The following is a 22,087-nucleotide window of genomic DNA, read 5'->3' as shown; positions in this document are numbered from 1 at the left end:
ACTTGCTGTTCCCTTTGATGGGAACCCTTGTCAGCCAGCTTTTCTTATGGGTGCCAACTTCTTACTCTTCAATTATTACCTCAAATGTCAGCTCTTCAGGGACAACCCTGTCTAAACCATCTCCCTCCCTCACTTAACTTCTACTCTGTTTCCTTCTTTATTAGAACTTGGTTTGATTTACAATTTTGTTGCATACCTGTGTGTCATCTGTCTCCCAGCTAAAAAGTGAGCTCAATAGGGGCAGGAACCTTGGCGGTCTGATTTACTGCTATGTTCTCACTACTTAGTACAGAAGCTGGCATATAGTTGACACCCATTAAATGGATGAATGAACTGAGGAAGTAAGAAAAAAACTACCAAAAATACTGGCAGAGTATAGGCTCTGGATATTAGGAAAAATACAAACAAAGGTAGCTACAGATGCAGATATACAGACATATTTAGATTAATAATTTTTTTGTAGAAATACTGAATATGAAATTAAAATGATATATTTGTAAAGACTTGATGGTGTCATTATATACAATATACTTTCAAGTAACTTTTGAGTTTTTATGGTTGAAGAAGTTGCTTTAAAAAAAAAATCCAATTCATTTTCCTTATTTGGAAAACTAGAACCTGTGTACCTTATAGGACTGTTGTATTAAGTAAGGTAATCCATGTAAAGAATTTAGCATAGGTGCCTAACCCATAGTAACAACAAAAATGTTCACTTGCAATGTATCCTAAAACTGCCTTTTTAATTGTGTTACAATTGAATACAATAGTATTTTTTCATTCATTTTTTTTAAAATAATTTTTTAAATGTTTATTTTTGAGAGAAAGAGAGAGAGAGACAGAATGTGAGTAGGAGAAGAGCAGAGAAGGCTGCTCAGCACAGAACCCTACGTGGGGCTTGATCTCATGAACCATGAGATCATAACCTGATCTGAAATCAAGAGTCGGACACTTAACCGACCGAGCCACCCAGGTGCCTCTCATTCATATTCTTCAGATTGAAAATTTCACTTCTGAAGAAAACGTTTATTATAAAAGACATTTGTTTTGGTCCATTCATTGTATGTAAAAAATTAGATAAGGTTGCTTGGGCTAAGTAGAGGTACCTTTCCATCAAATCTCAGAATCCTCACATTTGAGGAAGTGACTGCAGGCCTGAAGTCTGCCCAACATGAAACGCTCATTAACGACGCTGCTCTGTGCAATGGCATCCTACAGATAGAAGAAACCACTCATGGGCAAATAGCGGGGAGAACACACAAAAATAAAAATCATCTGACATCTCAAACTAAGGCAACAGCAGGGTGATCCATCAGCAACAGCCAGGGTCTGCCCTACAGGCAAATGAACTACTGTCCACAGCAGCTAGAGGGGGATGTCCGAATGTGCCACGAGGAGGCTGTGCTACCAGATGCTTTCTCAGTGGAGAAAGCACTTGAGCTATGGAGAGAAAAAGGACTGGGAGGAGCGGTGCATACATGACCATGTGGTCTACGTGGCCAGCTGGGCTAAAGAAGAAATCAGTATCAAAAAGTTCAAGGAAGATAAAAGTAGGCTGGAGCCAAAGCAATCTGAAATATTCAGCAGAAGGAATTACACTCTGTTATGGAGGAAGCACTGATAAATTAACCTAGAGACTTTCGAACAAAAAGAATCATAATTCTGGGTGTAAAAAAGTTTTAAAATGTGAACACAGAGCAGCGATAAGGAGGTCTTCGCACTTCACTGACTGGTAAAACCTATAATGTTTGTGTACGTGNATATCCAGCAGAAGGAATTACACTCTGTTATGGAGGAAGCACTGATAAATTAACCTAGAGACTTTCGAACAAAAAGAATCACAATTCTGGGTGTAAAAAAGTTTTATGGTTGGGGAGGGAAGTCTAACAGAGGTTTTCTAAGTTTTCAGTTTGCAAATGTGAGGATGATGGTAGTGGGGGAACAAAGGGACTCTTCTACTATCTACTACCTTTATTCATTAAATAAAGTATGTTTTAATGGCAAACAAAGAAAAAATAGAGAAAATTAATAAAACCAAACATTAGTTCTTTGGAAGGATCAACAAAATTGACAAACCTTTAGCCTGACTGACCCGAAACACTTTTCAAATATAGATGAGATTAACTGACTAAAATTAAGAATGATAAATGGGATGTTATTATCTACTTACTTCACAGGGAAAAAAGTTATTAGAAGGGAACACTATGAATGGGGGGTATGCCATCCAATTAGAATACGGAGATGCAATGAAAACACTCCTAGAAAAATCATAAACCACTGAAACCGACCAACAAGAAATAGAAAATCTGAATAGGCCTAAAGAGACTGAATTCTAAAACCTCCCACAAATAAAAGCGCAGGTTCAGTGGACTTCATTGGTGAATTCTACCAAACATTTAAAGAAGAGTTAACACCAATCCTTCACAAACTCTTCCCCAAAATAGGAGAGAATACTTTCCAACTCATTCTATTGGGAAACCACAACAGTCGCGAAATAGCGATCTACTACCTTTATAAAATAACTGATATTATAACATCAAACAAAGAAAACAAGTACACCATTGCAGAACAGTCCTTGTCTAGAAAGGGTGTTTGCATTAACATACATGCACTCATATTTTTAGAAACATTTATACTGTTCTTATTTTGCTCACTTTTCTATAGATTTGTTAAAGTTTCAATATAAAGAGCCAAAACCAATCACTAACTCCTCAATATAGTAACAATCACCATCATGTATTTTTTGAAAAGTACAATTAATTACTGCTATCAATAGGAATTAAAAAGAAATTATATACAGAAACATTCACTGTAATATTTTCTTATGTAAATGGTCACTACTGGAGAACAGGCTGACAATGTCATTCCACAGAGACTTGATGACAATCTTTCAAAAACTGATTTAAAAGTCACTAACTCAAAAAATGAATATATTTTTGAAAGCAAGCATATAAAAATACATACACTAAGGGACCTCGGTTGCTACCGAAAAAGAGAAATAACAACAAACAAGGGACGTAAAGCTGCTGCTCACTGCTTTTGTGTTTTGTTTCAGTGGTATCAGGGTGGCCTGTCCCCTGTCATCTGCAGTGGGGTCCCAACCCCTGAGGGACCCTGAAGAGAATGGGCACGAATCACAGCAGACCCAGGCAACTGCATCGCAGGTCACTCTCAGCCTGCCAAAAGCGGACAGGCAGGAACTCCAAGGGGGCAGTTTCAGCCCACTGCGTCGTGGGGAAGCACTCTACAAGACCCATTTCCCCAGTGCNAATAACAACAAACAAGGGACGTAAAGCTGCTGCTCACTGCTTTTGTGTTTTGTTTCAGTGGTATCAGGGTGGCCTGTCCCCTGTCATCTGCAGTGGGGTCCCAACCCCTGAGGGACCCTGAAGAGAATGGGCACGAATCACAGCAGACCCAGGCAACTGCATCGCAGGTCACTCTCAGCCTGCCAAAAGCGGACAGGCAGGAACTCCAAGGGGGGCAGTTTCAGCCCACTGCATTGTGGGGAAGCACTCTACAAGACCCATTTCCCCAGTGTGTTTACCTAGCAGGAAGAAACACTAGGTCAGATAGCAGGGCACCGCCCAGAATACGACTCGTGAACACAGTCATTGCGCATTAAAATATGGTTACCCCATCTCGCTCCCGTAAACTCTCCTCTCTTTGGTCTACTCTACCAGATGACAATGAACTCTGGGTTTGGCCCTGGATGGACAAAGGTCCCTTAAGTCTCATGCCCCTTTGATCTATCTCTTTTTATCAGAGTTCTCTGAATTTAGGCTTCTGAATCAGCACGTTATAATAAAAATGGACTGCTTTCTTTTCCCATTATTCCCTATGTATATATCTTGCGACTTCACCAGGAGGTGAGGTTGTGGGCCAAAGCAAAATTCGGATAGGTCTCTTTCCTATTTTTCCCTAAAATTGTGTACTGGCTCCTCAATTCCACTGTAGAGCATAAAAGTCACTTGTTCTTTTTTTTTTTTTTAAATTTTTTAAATGTTTATTTATTTTTGAGAGAGCGAGCGAGCGAGCAGGGGAGAGGCAGACAGAGAGACACACACACAATCCGAAGCAGGCTCCAGGCTCTCAGCTTGTCAGCCCAGAGCCTGACACAGGGCTCGAACCCACGAACTGGGAGACCATGACCCAAGCCGAAGTCGGAGGCTTAACCCACTGAGCCACCCAGGAGCCCCTAAAAGTCACTTGTTCTATGTGCATGTGTGAGGGGAAGAGATGACCCGAGTTTACAGTCTATTTAGTATGCTATAGTAGCTGCCAGGTGGAAGGAGTACCTTTGACAAAAGTTAACAGCATTCTAACGTTACCTACCATATCTCTTTGCTTTATAATTTCTCTTCCCAATTCAAATGAACCTTTTTTTCCTTTTCACTTACCCATGCCCTAAGTCTAACAACCAAACCTGATGGAATCCTTATAACCTGTTTCTCTTCGCACATGGCATACATCCTGGGATTTATCAGAATCCACAAGCCTCTTATCTGATTCTGCCTCAACAAGAACCTCAGGAACTTTGGTTCAGACTTAGCTTGGGGAAGATGGCCTACTTTCCTTCTCATCCTTGAAATTTGGTGGCTAGAGGCAGAACAGGTTTCTCACATCACACTTACAACTAAAGTGTCATTAGGCCATCACAGAACAGAATCCTTTAGAGGAAGAGTTTAATTAGTTTTAAGGTGGTCATAAGTTTAAAAACAAAGAATATATAAATTAGGAGAGAATAAATAAAAACTTACTGTTATTGGTACATCTTTTGTTCCTGAATTTAATAAATGAAGGTTTAAAACTTTTGGTAGATCTGTTAAAATTGAAGAGAAGAAATATTTCTTTAACAGGTGTGCTTTACAGCAAACTAAAATTTTTACCTTATGAGATATCAGAATGAATCTATTCTAGAATGTGAAAAAGAACCATAATCATGTTAATAAAAAGAATGTGATCCCACCTAACTCATAAGTAGCAATGACCTTACTCACAAGGACTCTGTATTGTAAGAACAGGCCCCTCCTAAACAATCAGACCAAAAAACAGACCAAAACATAAATTTTTAGTGAAATTAGACATTATTACTAATCTCTTAGTTTTCTAGGAAAGCACAAGGAAGCAAATTAATAATGTGCAATGTTAAATTATCAATGTGAAAAATCTAATTTTCAAAAAGGGGTCTTCAATCCCCAACAACCAAATTCTAATTACATATGGCCTACAGAAATCTCAAGTTACAAGTATTTCTACTTTTTTCCTTAATAAATTCTTTAACTTGATCATTTTCAATTTTAGAATTTGAAGTTTTTCTTTGACCATCTGGGACAAAATGTAACATTACATTATTATAATGTAACTGAGCAACATTTCTAAATAAAAATACAGAAGTAAAGCTTACCCTCCCCCCCTTTTTTTTACTATTAAAAAACAGGAGTAAGCATAACTGAGTAGGTGAGAAATTGATTTAAAAACTCAGAAGCTACTGTTTGCCTCAATCTTCCCTTACGTTATCTTATGATCCCGCTTTTCCACCTGGTAAGCAATAGTAACTCTCAGAAGAATGAGATCTTAACCTGTGAGGGCTCGAAGTTCCCCAAAGAAGGCTTCTATAATAAGATCATGCAACCCACTGACAGGTGACTTCAAAGCTGAGCTACAAAGGAGTTGAAAGTAGAGCCACTCAGCACTTGAACAGAGGCTTTTTTTTTTTTAAGACTTATAAAAACACTGTCTCCCCCCGCCCCTCCTTTTTATTTTTACCTTGTGTTCGTAGTGTACCAAAATCTAACATTTCGGTTGAGGAATAAATTCCAGGGGCTTGGAAAAGAGAAAAGTAAACCATTAGGTTTTACTCTGCCCAAAGTTAAGATGTACTGAAAACAAAACAAATGCATTTATAGTTCCTCTGGTTTTGTACTAACCTGTTGTAACTTCTACCTCCACAGGAAGGATGATAAATTCTGTGCTGTCTGAAGCATTTGTCTTTATTCTGATGAAGGCTGTGTGATTATCTGCTTCCCTGGATGAAAAACTGGCTCTCATCACTCCCTTGGTTTCATAAGGAGGAATTTCCTGACAAGTTAACAGACCATAATGTAGCACAGCTTTTGTGATGTTGCAAAAGCCACCACAGTTTATTGAAGAAGACAGTACTGGCTAGAAGATGCATTATTATTTTATATACCTACTAAGAAGAAAAAAACCCATACTGCCATTTAAACGGATATATTCCATGGATTGTAACACATACCCCAATTGTGAAGAACATTAAAATGTGAGAGAAGCCCATCTTAGAACTGATGAAGCATGGTATGTAAAACTGAGCCAAGTGAAAGAAATAAAATTTTCAGTTGCAAAATTATCATTAAAAGATAGAATTAATCTACAAAACCAGTTATCTTTTAGTGTGATGCTTGGGCATATATAATTCAGTATTAAAATTCTCTACCAAATAGAGATGTCAGCATTGGAGGGAAATGATCTTCTAGAAATCTACAGGGATCTCTTTAAATAATAACCAAGAGAGCTTGGACTCTGTCTCTCCTTTCATTTAAAACCTAACACAACAAAGCTTCCCAGGCAAATCCACAGTTTACCAACTGCTCTCAGTAAGGCTCTTAGCAAGGACAATGGCAAAAACGTTTAGGCCTGTAATGAGAGAAAACTCACAAATACACTAGAGGGAAGATTGGGAAAAAATTTTTTTTTGAGATGTAATTCTTTTCCTGGTTTTATAAGAATCTGACTTCCTTGGGACCACCAGAATTTCTCTGTACATACCTTCTGGCATATTTAAGGAAATCCTTGTGTTTTAGAGTTTATTATTTGTCTCACTTACCTCTATTAACTTTTTAGCCTCAAAGTAGGAAAGAAGTGATTGGAACCCTCCTGGGGCCACAAGAGATGCACCATCCACTTTCCCATCTCTAGGGAGCTGACTTGGTCTCTGGGCTTTTCTTAAGTACACAATGGGCTGAGGGTGAGGTCAAGGCCAACTGACTTTTTTTTTTTTTATTACTCTAGGTTTGTAGGAATAAGAATAACTTTATCTTTTTTTGTAGCCACTGGGATTATTAAAACATGATGCCATCTCTGCTACCATTCATTACAGTTCTTAACTAAGTAGAAATCTGAATTCTCCTATGTTTATTAGATACCAATTACATTTCACAGTAAATTCTTAGTTCTTCTATGTAGAATTATAATACAAACTAATAGTTTATAGTTAATGCTCTGAAGCATTGTTTTATATACTACTTCTCCCAAAGGCTTTTCAAACAGTAATATAATTTCAAGATAAAACATTTCTGTGAAAGAATATAAATGAACTATCCATTACATATTCCTATCTGCCAGTGTGTTTCTATATCTGGGGAGTTAACCAAATCCTGACAAATTTGTTTCTAATTATTCAATTGAACATCTTAAAAATGTCCCTTCTGCATTCCTTCCTTGGTTGAGACTGGTCAGAAGACAGAACAAGAGGCTATGTATGTTTAACAGAGCAATTAATAAGTAAAACTGATCTTCAGAACTCATTCACAGTGGTGAAGTCCTTTTTCTTCAGTTATGGATGAGCAATGATCAGGGTGCCCTCGGTGTAAGAGCTGTGTTTACTGTACCTTTCCCCTCTTTGGATTAAAGCTTGGTAGACAATACCAAGTTAAAGAAAAACTCTCCTAATGCAGGAAACTTTACAAGTAAGGTAGTTGCTACAGATTCATTGATTAATATTTGCCCGTGTTCTCTAAGAAAAAGGGTTCTCTAAGCACTGACACAAACTAGTGTTAAATATTCAATAATATTAAAGGTGGATGTAGATCATCTAAGAATTTAAAATTTCTATGTCGTCATGAGGGCTTGACTCTGTTCCCTCTAAAAATGTCATCTCTATCAACAGTAAATCTGCATGTTCAATTCTCTACCTCAAACATATAATGGATACTTCCCATTGGTTTTTTGTTTTAAATCTTAGTAAAAAGCACATTATAAATTATTAGATTCAGAGTCAACTTTACCAGTATAATTCTGTGGAAGAATAGAATAGAAATCTCTTCCTTTCTACACAGTGGGTTAAAGCTCTCACCAATTTTGTTAACTGCTCTTTCCAAAAATTACTTACACTTTTCTCTCCTTATATCATCCAATTTCAAGTATATCTGATGTAAATTTAATATTAAGATATAATTAAAGGAGAGTCGCCCACATTTATTCACGTGATAGGAAGGAAGTTAAACTATTTTCTGGTGTATTTAAGAAAAGTAATTGAGAGAGAAATATGCCAGCACTCACCCACAGTTTTCTGGTGCCTCCTTGTTGACCTGTTGGGAGTTCTAGGTGAAGATCTCCTCCGCTAGAGTACATTTCTACAACCTGTGGTGAAAGAGCACATGACGGTTAAGCTCAAAATCATATTCTCAATAAAGTGATTTGTGGTTATATTGAAGTCTGACACCCTATGTCTTAGAAATATTTAAAAACATTTATAGATATAAAAGTAGAATAAGTCTCATGTCTTCTCACTGGAGTCAGTATTTCAGATGTGTAAGCAATGGTGATTTTTTAAAAATTATTTTTAATGTTTTATTTTTTTTGAGAGAGAGAGAGACAGCGTGAGCACGAGAGGATCAGAGAGAGAGGGAGACACAGAATCTGAAACAGGCTCCACACTCTGAGCTAGCTGTTAGAACAGAGCCCGATGTGGGGCTCAAACCCACAAACCGTGAGATCATGACCTGAGCTGAAGTCGGACACTTAACCGACTAAGCCACCCAGGTGCCCTGATTTTTTTTTAACATTTATTTTTGAGAGACAGAGAGACACAGTGCAAGTGGGGAGGGGCAGAGAGAGAGAGAGAGGAAGCAGGCTCCATGCTCAGAGCTGTCAGCACAGAGCCCAATGTGAGGCTCAAACTCATTAACTGTGAGATCATGACCTGAGCTGAAGTTGGATGCTTAACCAGCTGAGCCACCCAGGTGCTCCAATGGTGATTATTTTTAATTAAAACAAGGCAACTTTCCAATATTAAACTTAGAAACAGTATAGTTATTTCAGACACTGGACTAAAGAAAATCTATCCATAGAACACTTTTTATTTCCAAAGGAAAAATAGTTTATGGACATTATCAAGCTTTAGAAATACAAATTTTGTATTTCTTATAGTAACACAAATGCTGCTTCTTCTTCTTTTTTTAATATTTACTCTTACGAGAGGGAGAGAGAAATAGCATGAGTGGGGAAGGGGCAGAGAGAGAGACACAGAATCCAAAGCAGACTCCAAGCTGTCAGCACAGAGCCTGNGATAGGAAGGAAGTTAAACTATTTTCTGGTGTATTTAAGAAAAGTAATTGAGAGAGAAATATGCCAGCACTCACCCACAGTTTTCTGGTGCCTCCTTGTTGACCTGTTGGGAGTTCTAGGTGAAGATCTCCTCCGCTAGAGTACATTTCTACAACCTGTGGTGAAAGAGCACATGACGGTTAAGCTCAAAATCATATTCTCAATAAAGTGATTTGTGGTTATATTGAAGTCTGACACCCTATGTCTTAGAAATATTTAAAAACATTTATAGATATAAAAGTAGAATAAGTCTCATGTCTTCTCACTGGAGTCAGTATTTCAGATGTGTAAGCAATGGTGATTTTTTAAAAATTATTTTTAATGTTTTATTTTTTTTGAGAGAGAGAGAGACAGCGTGAGCACGAGAGGATCAGAGAGAGAGGGAGACACAGAATCTGAAACAGGCTCCACACTCTGAGCTAGCTGTTAGAACAGAGCCCGATGTGGGGCTCAAACCCACAAACCGTGAGATCATGACCTGAGCTGAAGTCGGACACTTAACCGACTAAGCCACCCAGGTGCCCTGATTTTTTTTTAACATTTATTTTTGAGAGACAGAGAGACACAGTGCAAGTGGGGAGGGGCAGAGAGAGAGAGAGAGGAAGCAGGCTCCAGGCTCAGAGCTGTCAGCACAGAGCCCAATGTGAGGCTCAAACTCATTAACTGTGAGATCATGACCTGAGCCGAAGTTGGATGCTTAACCAGCTGAGCCACCCAGGTGCTCCAATGGTGATTATTTTTAATTAAAACAAGGCAACTTTCCAATATTAAACTTAGAAACAGTATAGTTATTTCAGACACTGGACTAAAGAAAATCTATCCATAGAACACTTTTTATTTCCAAAGGAAAAATAGTTTATGGAAATTATCAAGCTTTAGAAATACAAATTTTGTATTTATTTCTTATAGTAACACAAATGCTGCTTCTTCTTCTTTTTTTAATATTTACTCTTACGAGAGGGAGAAATAGCATGAGTGGGGAAGGGGCAGAGAGAGAGGGAGACACAGAATCCAAAGCAGACTCCAAGCTGTCAGCACAGAGCCTGATATGGGGGCTGGAACTCACGAGCTATGAGATCATGACCTGAGCTGAAGTGGGATGCTTAACTGACTGAGCCACTCAGGTGCCCCACACAAATCCTTCTTTATTCACACATTTATAACAAGCTTTAGCAGCAGATCCAAAAACTACTATAATTGTGAAAGAGTGAAGAATGGTTATTCTGAGAAACATTTTTAAAGCAATATCTGGTTTCTCTTGGTGGCAAAATCATAGGAACCATTAATAATACCTCTGTGGCTTATATCTGTACTCATGATTTTTTTTTTTTTTTTTAAATAGTTCATTGTCAAATTAGTTTCCACATAACACCCAGTGCTCATCCCCACGTGTACTCATGATTTTTAAAAGCCATTTTGCCGAGGTGTACCTGACATACAATAAACGACACATATTTCAAGTGTCACAACTTGATATTTATCACAACTTGATAAATTCTGACATACATATACAGGCATGAAGCAACTACTGCAATGAAGACATTAAATATGCCCATTATCTCCAAATTTTCTTCATGCCCCTTGCAAATCTACTTGTCTCTCTCTGTCCCCCTACACCCTTAGGCAACCAATGAGCTGTGCTTGGCCACTCTAGATTAATTTGTATTTTCGAAAGCTTTATATAAATGGAATCATACAGTATGTACTCTTGTGTCTGGCTGCTTTTACTCAGTGTAATTATTTTGAGATTCTTCATGCTGTTGTATGTATTAAGAGTTCATTTTCCCCCCCAATTTTATGGCTATGCCCCAATAACTGATCCATTCACCTACTGATGGACATATGGGTTGTTTCCAGTTTTTGGTCATTCTGGATAAAGGTGCTATGAATACTGCATTGTATAAGTCTTTGTATGAACATCTGCTTTCTTTTCTCTTGGGTAAATACCTAGGGATAGAATGAGTCATAAGGCATTTAATGTTTATTTTTGAGAGACAGAGAGAGAGAGACAGACAGACAGACAGACAGACAGACAGCATGAGTGCGCAAGGGGCAGAGAGAGAGGGAGACACAGAATCCAAAGCAGGCTCTATGCTCTGAGCTGTCAGCAAAGGGCCCGACGCAGGACGTGGACTCACAAACAGCAAGATCATAACCTGAGTCAAGCTGGACACTTAACCTACTGAACTACACAGGTGCCCTATCAGAGACTTTCCTTTTAAGGCAGGTAACCCTATCTCTTAAAAAAGAAATAATGCATTTAATTAAATGCAAATGTGGAGTGAAGTAAAAGAGTGGGGAGAAAACCTTCACTTGTTTTACCACATAAGTCCTTCAGGAGTACATAAAGGACAATGCAGGAAAAAAAGGAATGCTTTTAGTACGAACTTAAAGGTTTTGCGTGTATGTTGTTAGAGTAATGGATTTAGCAAAGACTAAAGGGCTAAGATTTTCTAGGTATTATTACCTGCCTTCTGATTTATCACAGTGTTCCCTTATGGTTCCAGGTGTATTGATAGTAATACTATCTTTTTTTTTTTTAAATGTTTATTTATTTTTGAGAGAGAGTGAAAGCATGTGAGCAGGGAACGGGCAGATAGAGAGGGAGACAAAGGATCCAAAGTAGGCTTTGTGCTAGCAGTGCAGAACTCGATAGGGGGCTTGAACTCATGAACCGTGAGATCATGACCTGAGCCAAAGTCAGATGCTTAACAGACTGAGACACTCAGGTGCCCCAATAGTAATCCCATCTTTACTGATGAAGTGACTGCAGAACCTTTTCTGAAAAACCAAAAGACATCACATATTATTTTACTTCCTCTTTCAAGGTTATTAAGGAAACAAGCCTAACAATGTGTGAAAACAGAAGATTAAAAGGTAGACTACTGATCATAGGGAAAAGAATAAGGAAATGGGTACAGAAAAAGGCTACATTATAAAATTCAAAGGAAAGATCACATTAAAACTAAGAATGTGACATACTGTTGATTTTAAGTCCAGTGCTAATTTAATAAAGTATAGGAAAAAAAGGAAGCCAAAATATAGAGAATATAGTTTATGTAAAAAAAAAAATCTGCAAAGAATGTTTCTTCTTGTGTGTCTACATACATGCGTACAACCACCCTGACTTGTCTGAGGGCTGACCTGGTGCACCAAGATCATATGAACAGTGTCTATGAGAAGGGGGTTGGGGCTGGAGCTGCGCTAACACCAACAGTTACCAGCTACCTGGGGTTATTTACATTTAAAATTACTGAAATAAAAGAAAATAAATGTTCAGTTTCTTAGCCATCCCAGCCAAAAATTCAACTGCTCCTTAGCCACATGTGGTTAGTGGTTGCTGTACTGCACAGAGCAGATGCAGACACACCATCAAAAGAAAGTTCTAGTGGACAGCACTGGATTAAAAAGTAGAAGTTCAAGGGGACTTCTGCTTTACATGTTTGAGTTGTTAACATTTTTTTTTTCAGTGAGGACATACTCATGGGTCTGTGTTTTATATATAATAAACAAATGGGATGCAGATTCTTGTTTACAGTATTTTCTTGAATTTAAGGATAAGACCAATGGCACAGTACAACATATTGTAGAACCGTCAGGTTAAGAGTGCCTTCCAGACAAATAATCTGTATTTGTGAGGCACCTGGGTGGCTCAGTTGGTTAAGCATCCAACTCTGGCTTAGGTTCATGATATACAGGTTCATAAGTTCGAGCCCCACAATGGGCTCTGCGCTGACAATGTGGAGTCCACTTAGAATCCTTTGTCACCCTCTCTCCCCCTCCCTCTCTCAAAAATAAAAATCATTAAAAACTAATAATCTACACTTTCTCCAAGAGGACAGCTTTGGTTTTTCCATTTGCTCTCCTATATGCTGGTGAAAAGTCCAGTGTGGTATATATTCTTCAATTAAAATACTGTAACTAGAAAAAGCCTACATGAACATCAACAACAACAAAAATAAGTTGACTGAAAATAGTCAAGGAAAGAAAGCAGCAGGAATTTGAGGTTTCTACATAATTTGTGACAAGTTAGCCAAAACAGGGAAAATACAGAAAATACACCATTACTAAAGTTAGCAAAAGGATATAAATGACTGAGTGATTGATGAAGAGGAAATACAAATACTTTTCTTTGTAAAAACAAGAGCATTTTCTTCTTTTGTAATGAAAATATCTAGCTAAAAATAATTAAAATTTGGGTAGAGTATTTTTATTAGTAGTTATGCTCACCCAATGTTAGCCAAGCATTGGGGAGAAACCTCTTCCTTGCTACTTTAGCATATAATTTCACAATTCAGGCTCTAACAATCTCAGTTTTTTCTCCTCTACATTTTCTTTTTCATTGTTTATGAATGTTTCTGCCAGGGGGTTCTGGGATGACAAGAATCAATTTGGTTGTTAAAGCTCTGTAGCTTACCACAATATGCAGTATCTTCCCTCCACTTGTTACGTTCAAGCCACTGTGAAGGCCTGCAGTACCAGTCCTAAAGAACTGTGGGAAGCCTGGGTGTGGATACTATGAACTATTCCAGAGAGCATCCGCATCTCCTTTCAGCCAGACAACACAACTAGAAGCTACAGTGGCAGCAAATGTCACATAGCTGGAAGTCACTGGGGATGTAAGATGGGGATTTTAGGAAACACATAAAGGAGTGACACTTGTCACTGACTATAAGAGAGACCAGGAACTAGTGAGGAGAGATTTCAAATTTGAAAACAATCAGTACTTAACAGATTGAGGAAGATCAGGAGTTGGACTGTTTACTTTATTTATTTTATTTTATTATTTTATTTTATAGACAGAGTAAGCAAGGGAGAGGGGCGGGGAAGGGAGGGGGAGAGAGAGAGAGAGGGAGAGAATCTTAAGCAGGCTCCATGCTCAGCATGGAGTCTGACAAGAGGCTCAACCCTGTGACCTTGGGTTTGTGGCCTGGGTGGAAATCAAGAGAAGGATGGTCAGCTGACTGAGCCACCCAGGCACCCCAGGAGTTGGATTTTTTAACCAAAAATAAGTTTGCTTTTTAATAATGATTCTATATTACCCTTCATCAGACTTTAATTTCCAGGCTGCGATCACCCAAAACTTTTATTACCAAAAATAAGTATGAATGGGGTTTTAAAAATTTATATCACATCAGAGAAGTAGTGGCCTTGTGTAGCTGAAAACTCTTAAATGCAGAGCTGAGGAACTGTAACACCAGGGAAACCACGGTTGTTTAAAAAGTGGTTCCAAAAATTCAATACCTGGACTACTGCAGTCCAAAAATTCTGACCACAGCAAGCTGCATTAAAAGAATAACCACTCTTTGATACATCTATAAAATCCCATTATTTTAAATACTCTCGCAAACTGTAAGAAGTTTAGATTTCATGCTAAGTGTGAATTTCCACCAAAATGTAACTCATTCAAAATCACCACCATAAACTCACCTGCAAAGGCTCACTGTGAGGATTGTGTATATTTATTATAGGTGAAAAGCTGCTGTTCACAGGGACTCTGGCCCCAAGGAATGGCCTTAGTCGATATGGATTGGGAACTCCAACACCAAATACCTATTTTAAAGGAGAAAAAAAGGTAATCTGAGTTGCTTTGATAACTAACATTTTTATAGTTATAACTGATTCATCTAGGGAAAACTAATGAGTCTTATTTAGATGGAAAAATCNCCATGTTGCTACACATGGCCAGATTTCATTGTTTCTCACTGCCATACACATGTGGTTTCTATACCTGATTTGGCTACGTATTTGATTTAATACATATATATGTGTATTTGGAAATATTTCTATAATATATTGGAAATTAAAATGACGGCAGTCCTTCATGAGCTCATAGGATAGATAAAAGAAGGAAACAAAATCAAAAGATTTCCTTACTCCAACTGTGAGAAGAAGATGGATCTAGGGCCCAAACAATTTCTTAAATCCAGTTCCAGGTCATTCTTACATGGGAAAGCAAGGTCCTGGGTTGACTAACCATGGTGAGGCCGTCATTCAAATGACAAATATTTCTTAAGTGCCTATGACTGCTAGGTATAAATATATACAGTGCAAATGATTCAGGAGTGAATAAGACAGATAATATGCCTGTCCTCATGAAACTTACATTCCAGTATGAGGGGCACACTATATAACAAAAAGTTTTTAAAAAATGGTAATGTGATATAGAATAACTGGCTGGGGTGAGGCTGGGAATATTCTTTTAGAGAGCATGCTCAAGGTCATCTTTTCTGGGGAAGTGATGTGAACTGATGTCACCTGCAAGATGAGAACAAACCAGCACTGAGAGTGTATTCGGGTGAGGGAAAGGATATAAAGGAAATGAGGCAGAAAAGAGTTAACTTGAAGATCAGGATAAGATGAGAAGCATGGTACAATGGGATAAAGTAGAAGGAATGTATGGGAGTCAGAACCTCAGAGCCTTGCTGGCCTTGGTCACAAATTTACATTTTGCTCTAAAAGCAATAGGACAATACAAGGATTTCCATGGGGAAGTTGAGTAGATGTGATTTATGTACACAGAATATCATTCCGACTACAGTGAATAAGGGACTATGGTAAGGACTGTGGAGGAGTGGAAGGTCTGCTGGAGGCTGCTGTATAACCCGGCAAGAGGCAACGGCGGCCTAGAAGACAGCAGTGGCAGTGTGGAGGAGAGAGTCAGACAGACTCAAGATATATTTAGGAGGCAGACTCTGCGAAAGACTAGATGTGGAGAGGTGAAGAAAGACAGTTGGCCACTGAGGCTCTCCTTGAGAACAAACTGATTACAACCCTCAGGTAGTCCAGCTTGGCCACGTCCACGTAGGTCAGTTGGGGCTGCGTCTAGAGGGCAATGGTAGTAAGATTCTTATGATAGTCTTGAAGAAATGTTCAAAAGTAAAATCATAAAAACTGTAAAGTGAGACATTAGCTAAGTAAGAAGCTAAAACACTATGTTCCATGTGCAGTATAACACAGTAGTTAATAGGATGGTCTTTGTAGTTATAAAGTCATGGGTTTGAATCCCTGCTTAATAATCTATTAGTAGCATAATCTGAATGAATTACTTTTTTTTAATTTATTTCTAGGAGAGAGAGAGACAGCGTGAGCAGAGGAGGGTCAGAGAGAGAGGGAGTCACAGACTGAAACAGGGTCCAGGCTCTGAGCTGGCAGTCAGCACAGAGCCCGACGCCGGGCTCGAACCCACAAACCGCGAGATCATGACCTAAGCGAAAGTCGGACGCTTAATCGACTAAGCCACCCAGGCGCCCCATGAATGAATTACTTTATAAACTTTACCTTCTTTATCTAAAAGAATGAGAATAACAGAATCTATAACGCATGTACAAATGTATGGAAAGTACATAGTATACTGCCATAGAAGCAATTCTTAATAATCTTGATAACCTTGATTATAAAAATCTTGACTCATAAGACTTTAACAATCTCTAATAACCTAAAAGATAATTACACAGAAAAAGTAAGTTCCAATTTTAAGTAATCTATTCACTAAAGAAAAGGATGCATGCATGTTTTAATCTTGAAACTATTATTAAGTGTGCTTCATAAATGTGCAAAATAAAAACTAAGAAAAATTAGTATAAAATATTTTTTACTATTCTTTTGCCAACCAATCTTACATGAAAACTTTACCTATACCTTTAAAAGATTGTGTGTTCAGTCTGATTTGCAGAGGTGATAGTCACAGACATAGCAATGAATAAAAATTCTCTAAGTCTAAACTCTCACATTTCCTATTACCCCTGAGGTTTTTTTAAATTTATTTTTTNTGGAGAAGTGTCTGTTCATATCTTCTGCCCATTCTTCACTGTGTTGTTTGTTTTTCGGGTGTGGAGTTTGGTGAGTTCCTTATAGATTTTGGATACTAGCCCTTTATCTGATGTCATTTGCAACTATCTTTTCCCATTCTGTCGGTTGCTTATTAGTTTTATGGATTGTTTCCTCTGCCGTGCAGAAGCTTTTAATCTTGATGAGGTCCCAAAAGTTCATTTTTGCTCTTGATTCCCTTGCCTTTGGGGATGTGTCAAGTAAGAAATTGCTGCGGTTGAGGTCAAGGACTATTTCCCCTGAGTTTTTAAAGAAGAGTCATAGGATAGGTTGGAGATAAGGACTATATTTTATAAAAATAAATAAAAGATTTAATCCTGGTTCTTACCTGGTAAGTAAATACCCCATGATTGGATGTGTTAATAAATAAAGTATTTTCTACATTTCCCACTACTCGTGCGAGAAAAACTACATCAAATGACGTATTTCCTCCTGGAAGTATTTTCTGAAAAAGAACAGCAACAAATACAGTTAAATGAGTAACTAAAAAATCCGATTATGCTGACCACAATTAAATAGATGAAGTTTTGTAAAGCAATCATCTCACAATCATTTCCATGAACTAACTTCTTCCCATGAAGGTTTAAGCTTTAAATTAGCCAAACTGTTCTTCAATGAAAAATAATAAAAATGATGTCTTAATATTGATATCTACAGTCACACAGTTTTATCAATTACCAGTCTAAAACCATGTACAGCAGATGGTTTCCTTAGATTCTGTTCATTCAACAATCACTAGGGGTGGAATGAAGTACCTAGTTATAGGCTGTCCCATCATTATAATCAACTAGGAGTGGAGCCAAAGCTGAGCTTCTTACATAGATGTACCATTCTACAACTAAGCAACAATTTGTACTATTCCAAAGAGGAACTAAGCCCAAGCCTGAACCCCTTGACCTCTGTCACTCATTCACACACGGTGCTGTATATGCTAGCAACTTAAATTAGGAAAGAAGGCAGGTGTGACAGTATGCACAGAAACTCACTCCTGTTATTTTGTGCAGGTTGAGAATGTCATTGCAGTTAGTGAAATAAAACTTTACTACAACAAAATAGGGCTACTCCATGGAGTTCAAGGGATTGTGACTGTAGTTCTGTCTGTGATAAAGCCTTACAATGCATTTTAATGTGTAAAGTCATCAACCTCTCTCATTTGCCTCTTCAGCTTGAACTCTAAAATGTTCCCCAAATTGTAGCTTGAAATACATGGCATTGAGACTTCTGGCTTCACCTCAGGAAGTAGAAAGCTGGAAAGAGTATTTCCCATGTATTCTCAACATCCAAAAGAATAATCTACAAAAATGTAACTTTTCTTGACCCTATCACAGAGTTTGCCTATCAGGTAGCTCAAAATTTAAGGAAAGACAAGCACCTCCAAGGAGAGATGGAATGTAGGTAATGGCTCACCCAGGGCAGGAAATGGGAAAATGAGGCTACCATATGAGGGTAAAATGAATTCAGCTAAAATTTTTATACATGCTAAAAGCTGAGAGGGTTTGGATAAAATCAGAGTACGTAACCCCTGGAAGTTAGAGACACTAGACAGAGGTTATATGTAACCTCCATGTGAGCCAAAGTTGGTAAAGAGAAAGATACCTGTTAAATCTCTAAGTAGCTTGAAATTAACAAACTTCTAAATAACCCATTGGTCAAAGAGGTAGTCACAGGGAAAATTAAAATATTTTGAATCAACTGGAAATTAAAATACAACATATCAAAATTTGCTGGCTGCAGATAAAGCATACTTATTTTGGGAAATGCTTCAAATCAATAATCTAGGTTTCCACCTTGAGAAACTAAAAAAAGTAAATTAAACCCAAAACTTCAGAGATATAAAAATGTTGAAAACATTCTTTACAATCAATGAGTATGGTATTCCTATTTGACAACAGTTCTAATGTCAATGAAGATATTCATAAGGCCTGTGTTTACTACAGGGAAATTTATCCAGCCAGAGAAAAAACTGGTTTCTATATGGGAACTTATGTAAATAGTTAAGTAATATCTTGCAAGAGCCCATCTAAGTTACAAAAAGTAAGGAAAATCATCATGGAATGCTTAATTCTTAGCATAAGCTTTTGCTACTACCAGAACTGGACATCTTGAGTAAGTAAGTGACACTTTGGAAATTTGAGTTTCTAATTCTGCCATTAACTGATTTTGAGGGTTACCTTGGTGGCTCAGTTGGTTAAGCATCCAACTTTGGCTCTGGTCATGATCTTGTGGTTTGTGGGTTTGGGCCCCATGTCTGGCTCTGGGCTGACAGTTTGGCGCCTGGAGCCTGCCTTGGATTCTGTGTCTCCCTCTCTGCCCCTACTCCATTTGCACTCTGTTTCTTTCACTCTCAAAAATAAACATTAAAAACCAAAAAACAAACAAAATAAGAAACTGATTTTGGCATCTCATTGTATCTTTTTCAGTCTCAATTTCTCCTAATTCCAAAATGAGCCAGTTTTATTAGATGATATCTGAGATTCTAATTATTAAAGAAACCATAAACATGGCCAATCTCACTGCTTAATTTCTATGGAAGATGAAGCTTTGCTCTGTGATGTCATTTCTATCTGGTGGGAAAGAAGGTGGGTGAGCAGGGAAGAGTCTAGATATGAGAGTACAAGTTCTCTGTGATAGTTCTCAATGCCTATCAAGACTTTATTATGTTATTATTTCACTACTTTAAGAAGATGTTGAGATAGAACAAATATTTCCTTCTCTTTTTAATAACAGGGAAAATTTAATTCCAAGTGACAATGATATGACAGAACAGAACAGCAAACTCAGGCTTAGGAATGTAATCTTCCCCTAAGAATTCATCAGATTTGCTACAGTTCATCCTTTTGTCCTCTTTCCCACACTTTCTAAATTAGATGAATTTGGTATGATAAAAAATTAGAAAATAGTATAAAAAGTAATGAAGAATAAACAAAGTGTGTTAGCTTTAACCGAACATTATCTGCTACTAAGTGTCTCTCACCTTTGTACCAGTGCTCAGTCCCTGGCTGGCTCCCTTGGTGGGCTCATCCAGGTCCATGACTTTGTATCTTCACTACGGACTCTTAAACTTCCATTTTGAGTTTGGCCCTTTCTCTTATTATCCAAACTCAGGCACCATCTGTCACTTGGCATTTGGACCTGGATGTCTAAGAGACATCTCAAATCTAACACATCCAAAACTGAACTGCTGATTGTACTCCCAAAACCTGCTGTACCTTCAGCCTTCTCTATCTCAGTTGATGGCAATTCTGTCCATTAGTAGCTTGGGACAAAAACAAGAGTCAATCTTGACTCTTTTCTTTCTCTTAGTCCCACATCAGGAAATCTTGTTGACTGTATCTTCAAAATATATCCTAAATCCAACAGCTTTCTTCAGTTCTTCACTCTTGTCAGAGTAATTGTCTTCTTACCATGGGGCACTGCAATAGCTAATGTAGCTAGTGTTCCTGAGTCTCCCCTTGGTTTTGTTTTTTGCTTTTTTTTTTTGTTTTGTTTTTTTTGACTTTTTGAAAAAGAGATAGAGATAGAGCGAGAGAGAGCACGAGAGTGCGCCTGAGCAGGGGAGGGGCAGAGAGAGAAAGGATCCCAAGCAGGCTGTGAATGCCAGCATGGAGCCTGATGCAGGGCTCAAACACACAAACCCTAATGTCATGACCTAAGCTGAAATAAAGAGTCAGATGCTTAAGTGACTGAGCCACCAAGGTGCCTTATGGTCTTTTTTGGTAACTAGTGATTCTTACAAAATGTAAGCTATCATTTCATTTCTCTGCTCAAATCTGTGAAGGCTTCCAATTTCAATCAGGGTAATAGCCAAAGTCCTCATATCATAGCTTGTATAACCCTTCACAATCTACCCTGCCTATCCCCTTTCACTTGTCTCATCCTTGATCATACTGACTTGGCTAACCACACTGTCTTCTTTGCATACAGGTGTGTTCTCATATCGGAGCCTTTATATTGCCTGTCCCTTCTGTCTGGAATGTTCTTCCATATATTCCACTTCCATACAGTCCTCTCCCTCACCTCCTTCTGGTCTGTTTAAATGTCACCTTCTGAATGAGGCTTGCCCTGACTATCTTATTTAAAATTGGTGGAGTGATGGGTGTTTGGGTGGCTCAGTCAGTTAAGTGCCCAACTCTTGGTTTCGCCTCAGGTCACAATCTCATGGTTTGTGGGTTCAAGCCCTGCATGAGGCTCTGTGCTGACAGTTGTGGAGCCTGCTTGGGATTCTGTCTCCCTCTCTCTTTGCCCCTCCCAATGGTCATCACTTTCTACTTCTGACTCTCAAAATTAATAAACATTAAAAAAAATCGGAGGAGTGATGTCACCACCATGGCAGCAAAAGACGTTGCTTCTTTTTGTCCCCCCACTTTTTAAAATGTTTTATTATTTATTTTTGAGGGAGAGAGAGAGAGAGAGAGAGAGAGACAGAATGTGAGTGGGGGAGGGGCAGAGAGAGGGAGAGACACAGAATCCAAAGCAGCTCCAGGCTCTGAGCTGTCAGCACAGACCCCAGGGGATACTTGAACCCACAAGCTATGAGATCATGACCTAAGCCAAAGTCGGACGCTCAAATGACTGAACCACCTAGATGTCCTTTTTTGTCCCCCCTTTTAAGGTATGGATGAAAAATCCATCCACAAACCGAAGTGTCTTTGTAGAAAATGTGGGATTCAGCACCATATGCCAAGGGAGTTGTCTTGACCACTTGTGCACCTGGTGCACAAATCCAGACTTTAGTATGGGCTGCAGAACCAGTACGCTTGCCCCAAACACTTTTGCCATGGTGGGGAAAAAAATCTGCAGAGTGCCACCTAGGCAGATACCCATGGACAAGAGAGGCAATGAAAAATCCTGCCTTTCCGGGACACATTCCATTATGCCACTGAAGCAAAAAAAAAAAAAAAAAAAAAAAAGA

General features: G+C 38.4%; 1 protein-coding gene across 1 annotated transcript in view; it reads right to left on the bottom strand.

Moving 5' to 3' along the window:
• The window catches only part of TMEM131 (transmembrane protein 131), a 234,482-nt gene that overhangs the window by 66,738 nt on the left and 145,657 nt on the right, over positions 1 to 22,087 (bottom strand). Inside the window, exons 9-14 of the mRNA XM_077749192.1 lie at positions 17,504 to 17,620; positions 14,776 to 14,898; positions 9,381 to 9,461; positions 5,928 to 6,078; positions 5,767 to 5,823; positions 4,758 to 4,819 (exon numbers count right to left, since the gene is read on the bottom strand). Of these exons, the coding sequence (XP_077605318.1) occupies positions 4,758 to 4,819; positions 5,767 to 5,823; positions 5,928 to 6,078; positions 9,381 to 9,461; positions 14,776 to 14,898; positions 17,504 to 17,620 (591 nt within the window). The remainder of the gene's footprint in view (positions 1 to 4,757; positions 4,820 to 5,766; positions 5,824 to 5,927; positions 6,079 to 9,380; positions 9,462 to 14,775; positions 14,899 to 17,503; positions 17,621 to 22,087) is intronic.

The sequence above is a fragment of the Crocuta crocuta genome, unplaced genomic scaffold (assembly GCF_008692635.1).
Source record: "Crocuta crocuta isolate KB4526 unplaced genomic scaffold, BGI_CrCroc_1.0 scaffold118, whole genome shotgun sequence".
In the NCBI taxonomy this organism is placed as follows: Eukaryota; Metazoa; Chordata; class Mammalia; order Carnivora; family Hyaenidae; genus Crocuta; species Crocuta crocuta.
The sequence above is the reverse complement of the archived record's forward strand: the minus strand, read 5'-3'. Positions and strand labels throughout refer to the sequence as shown.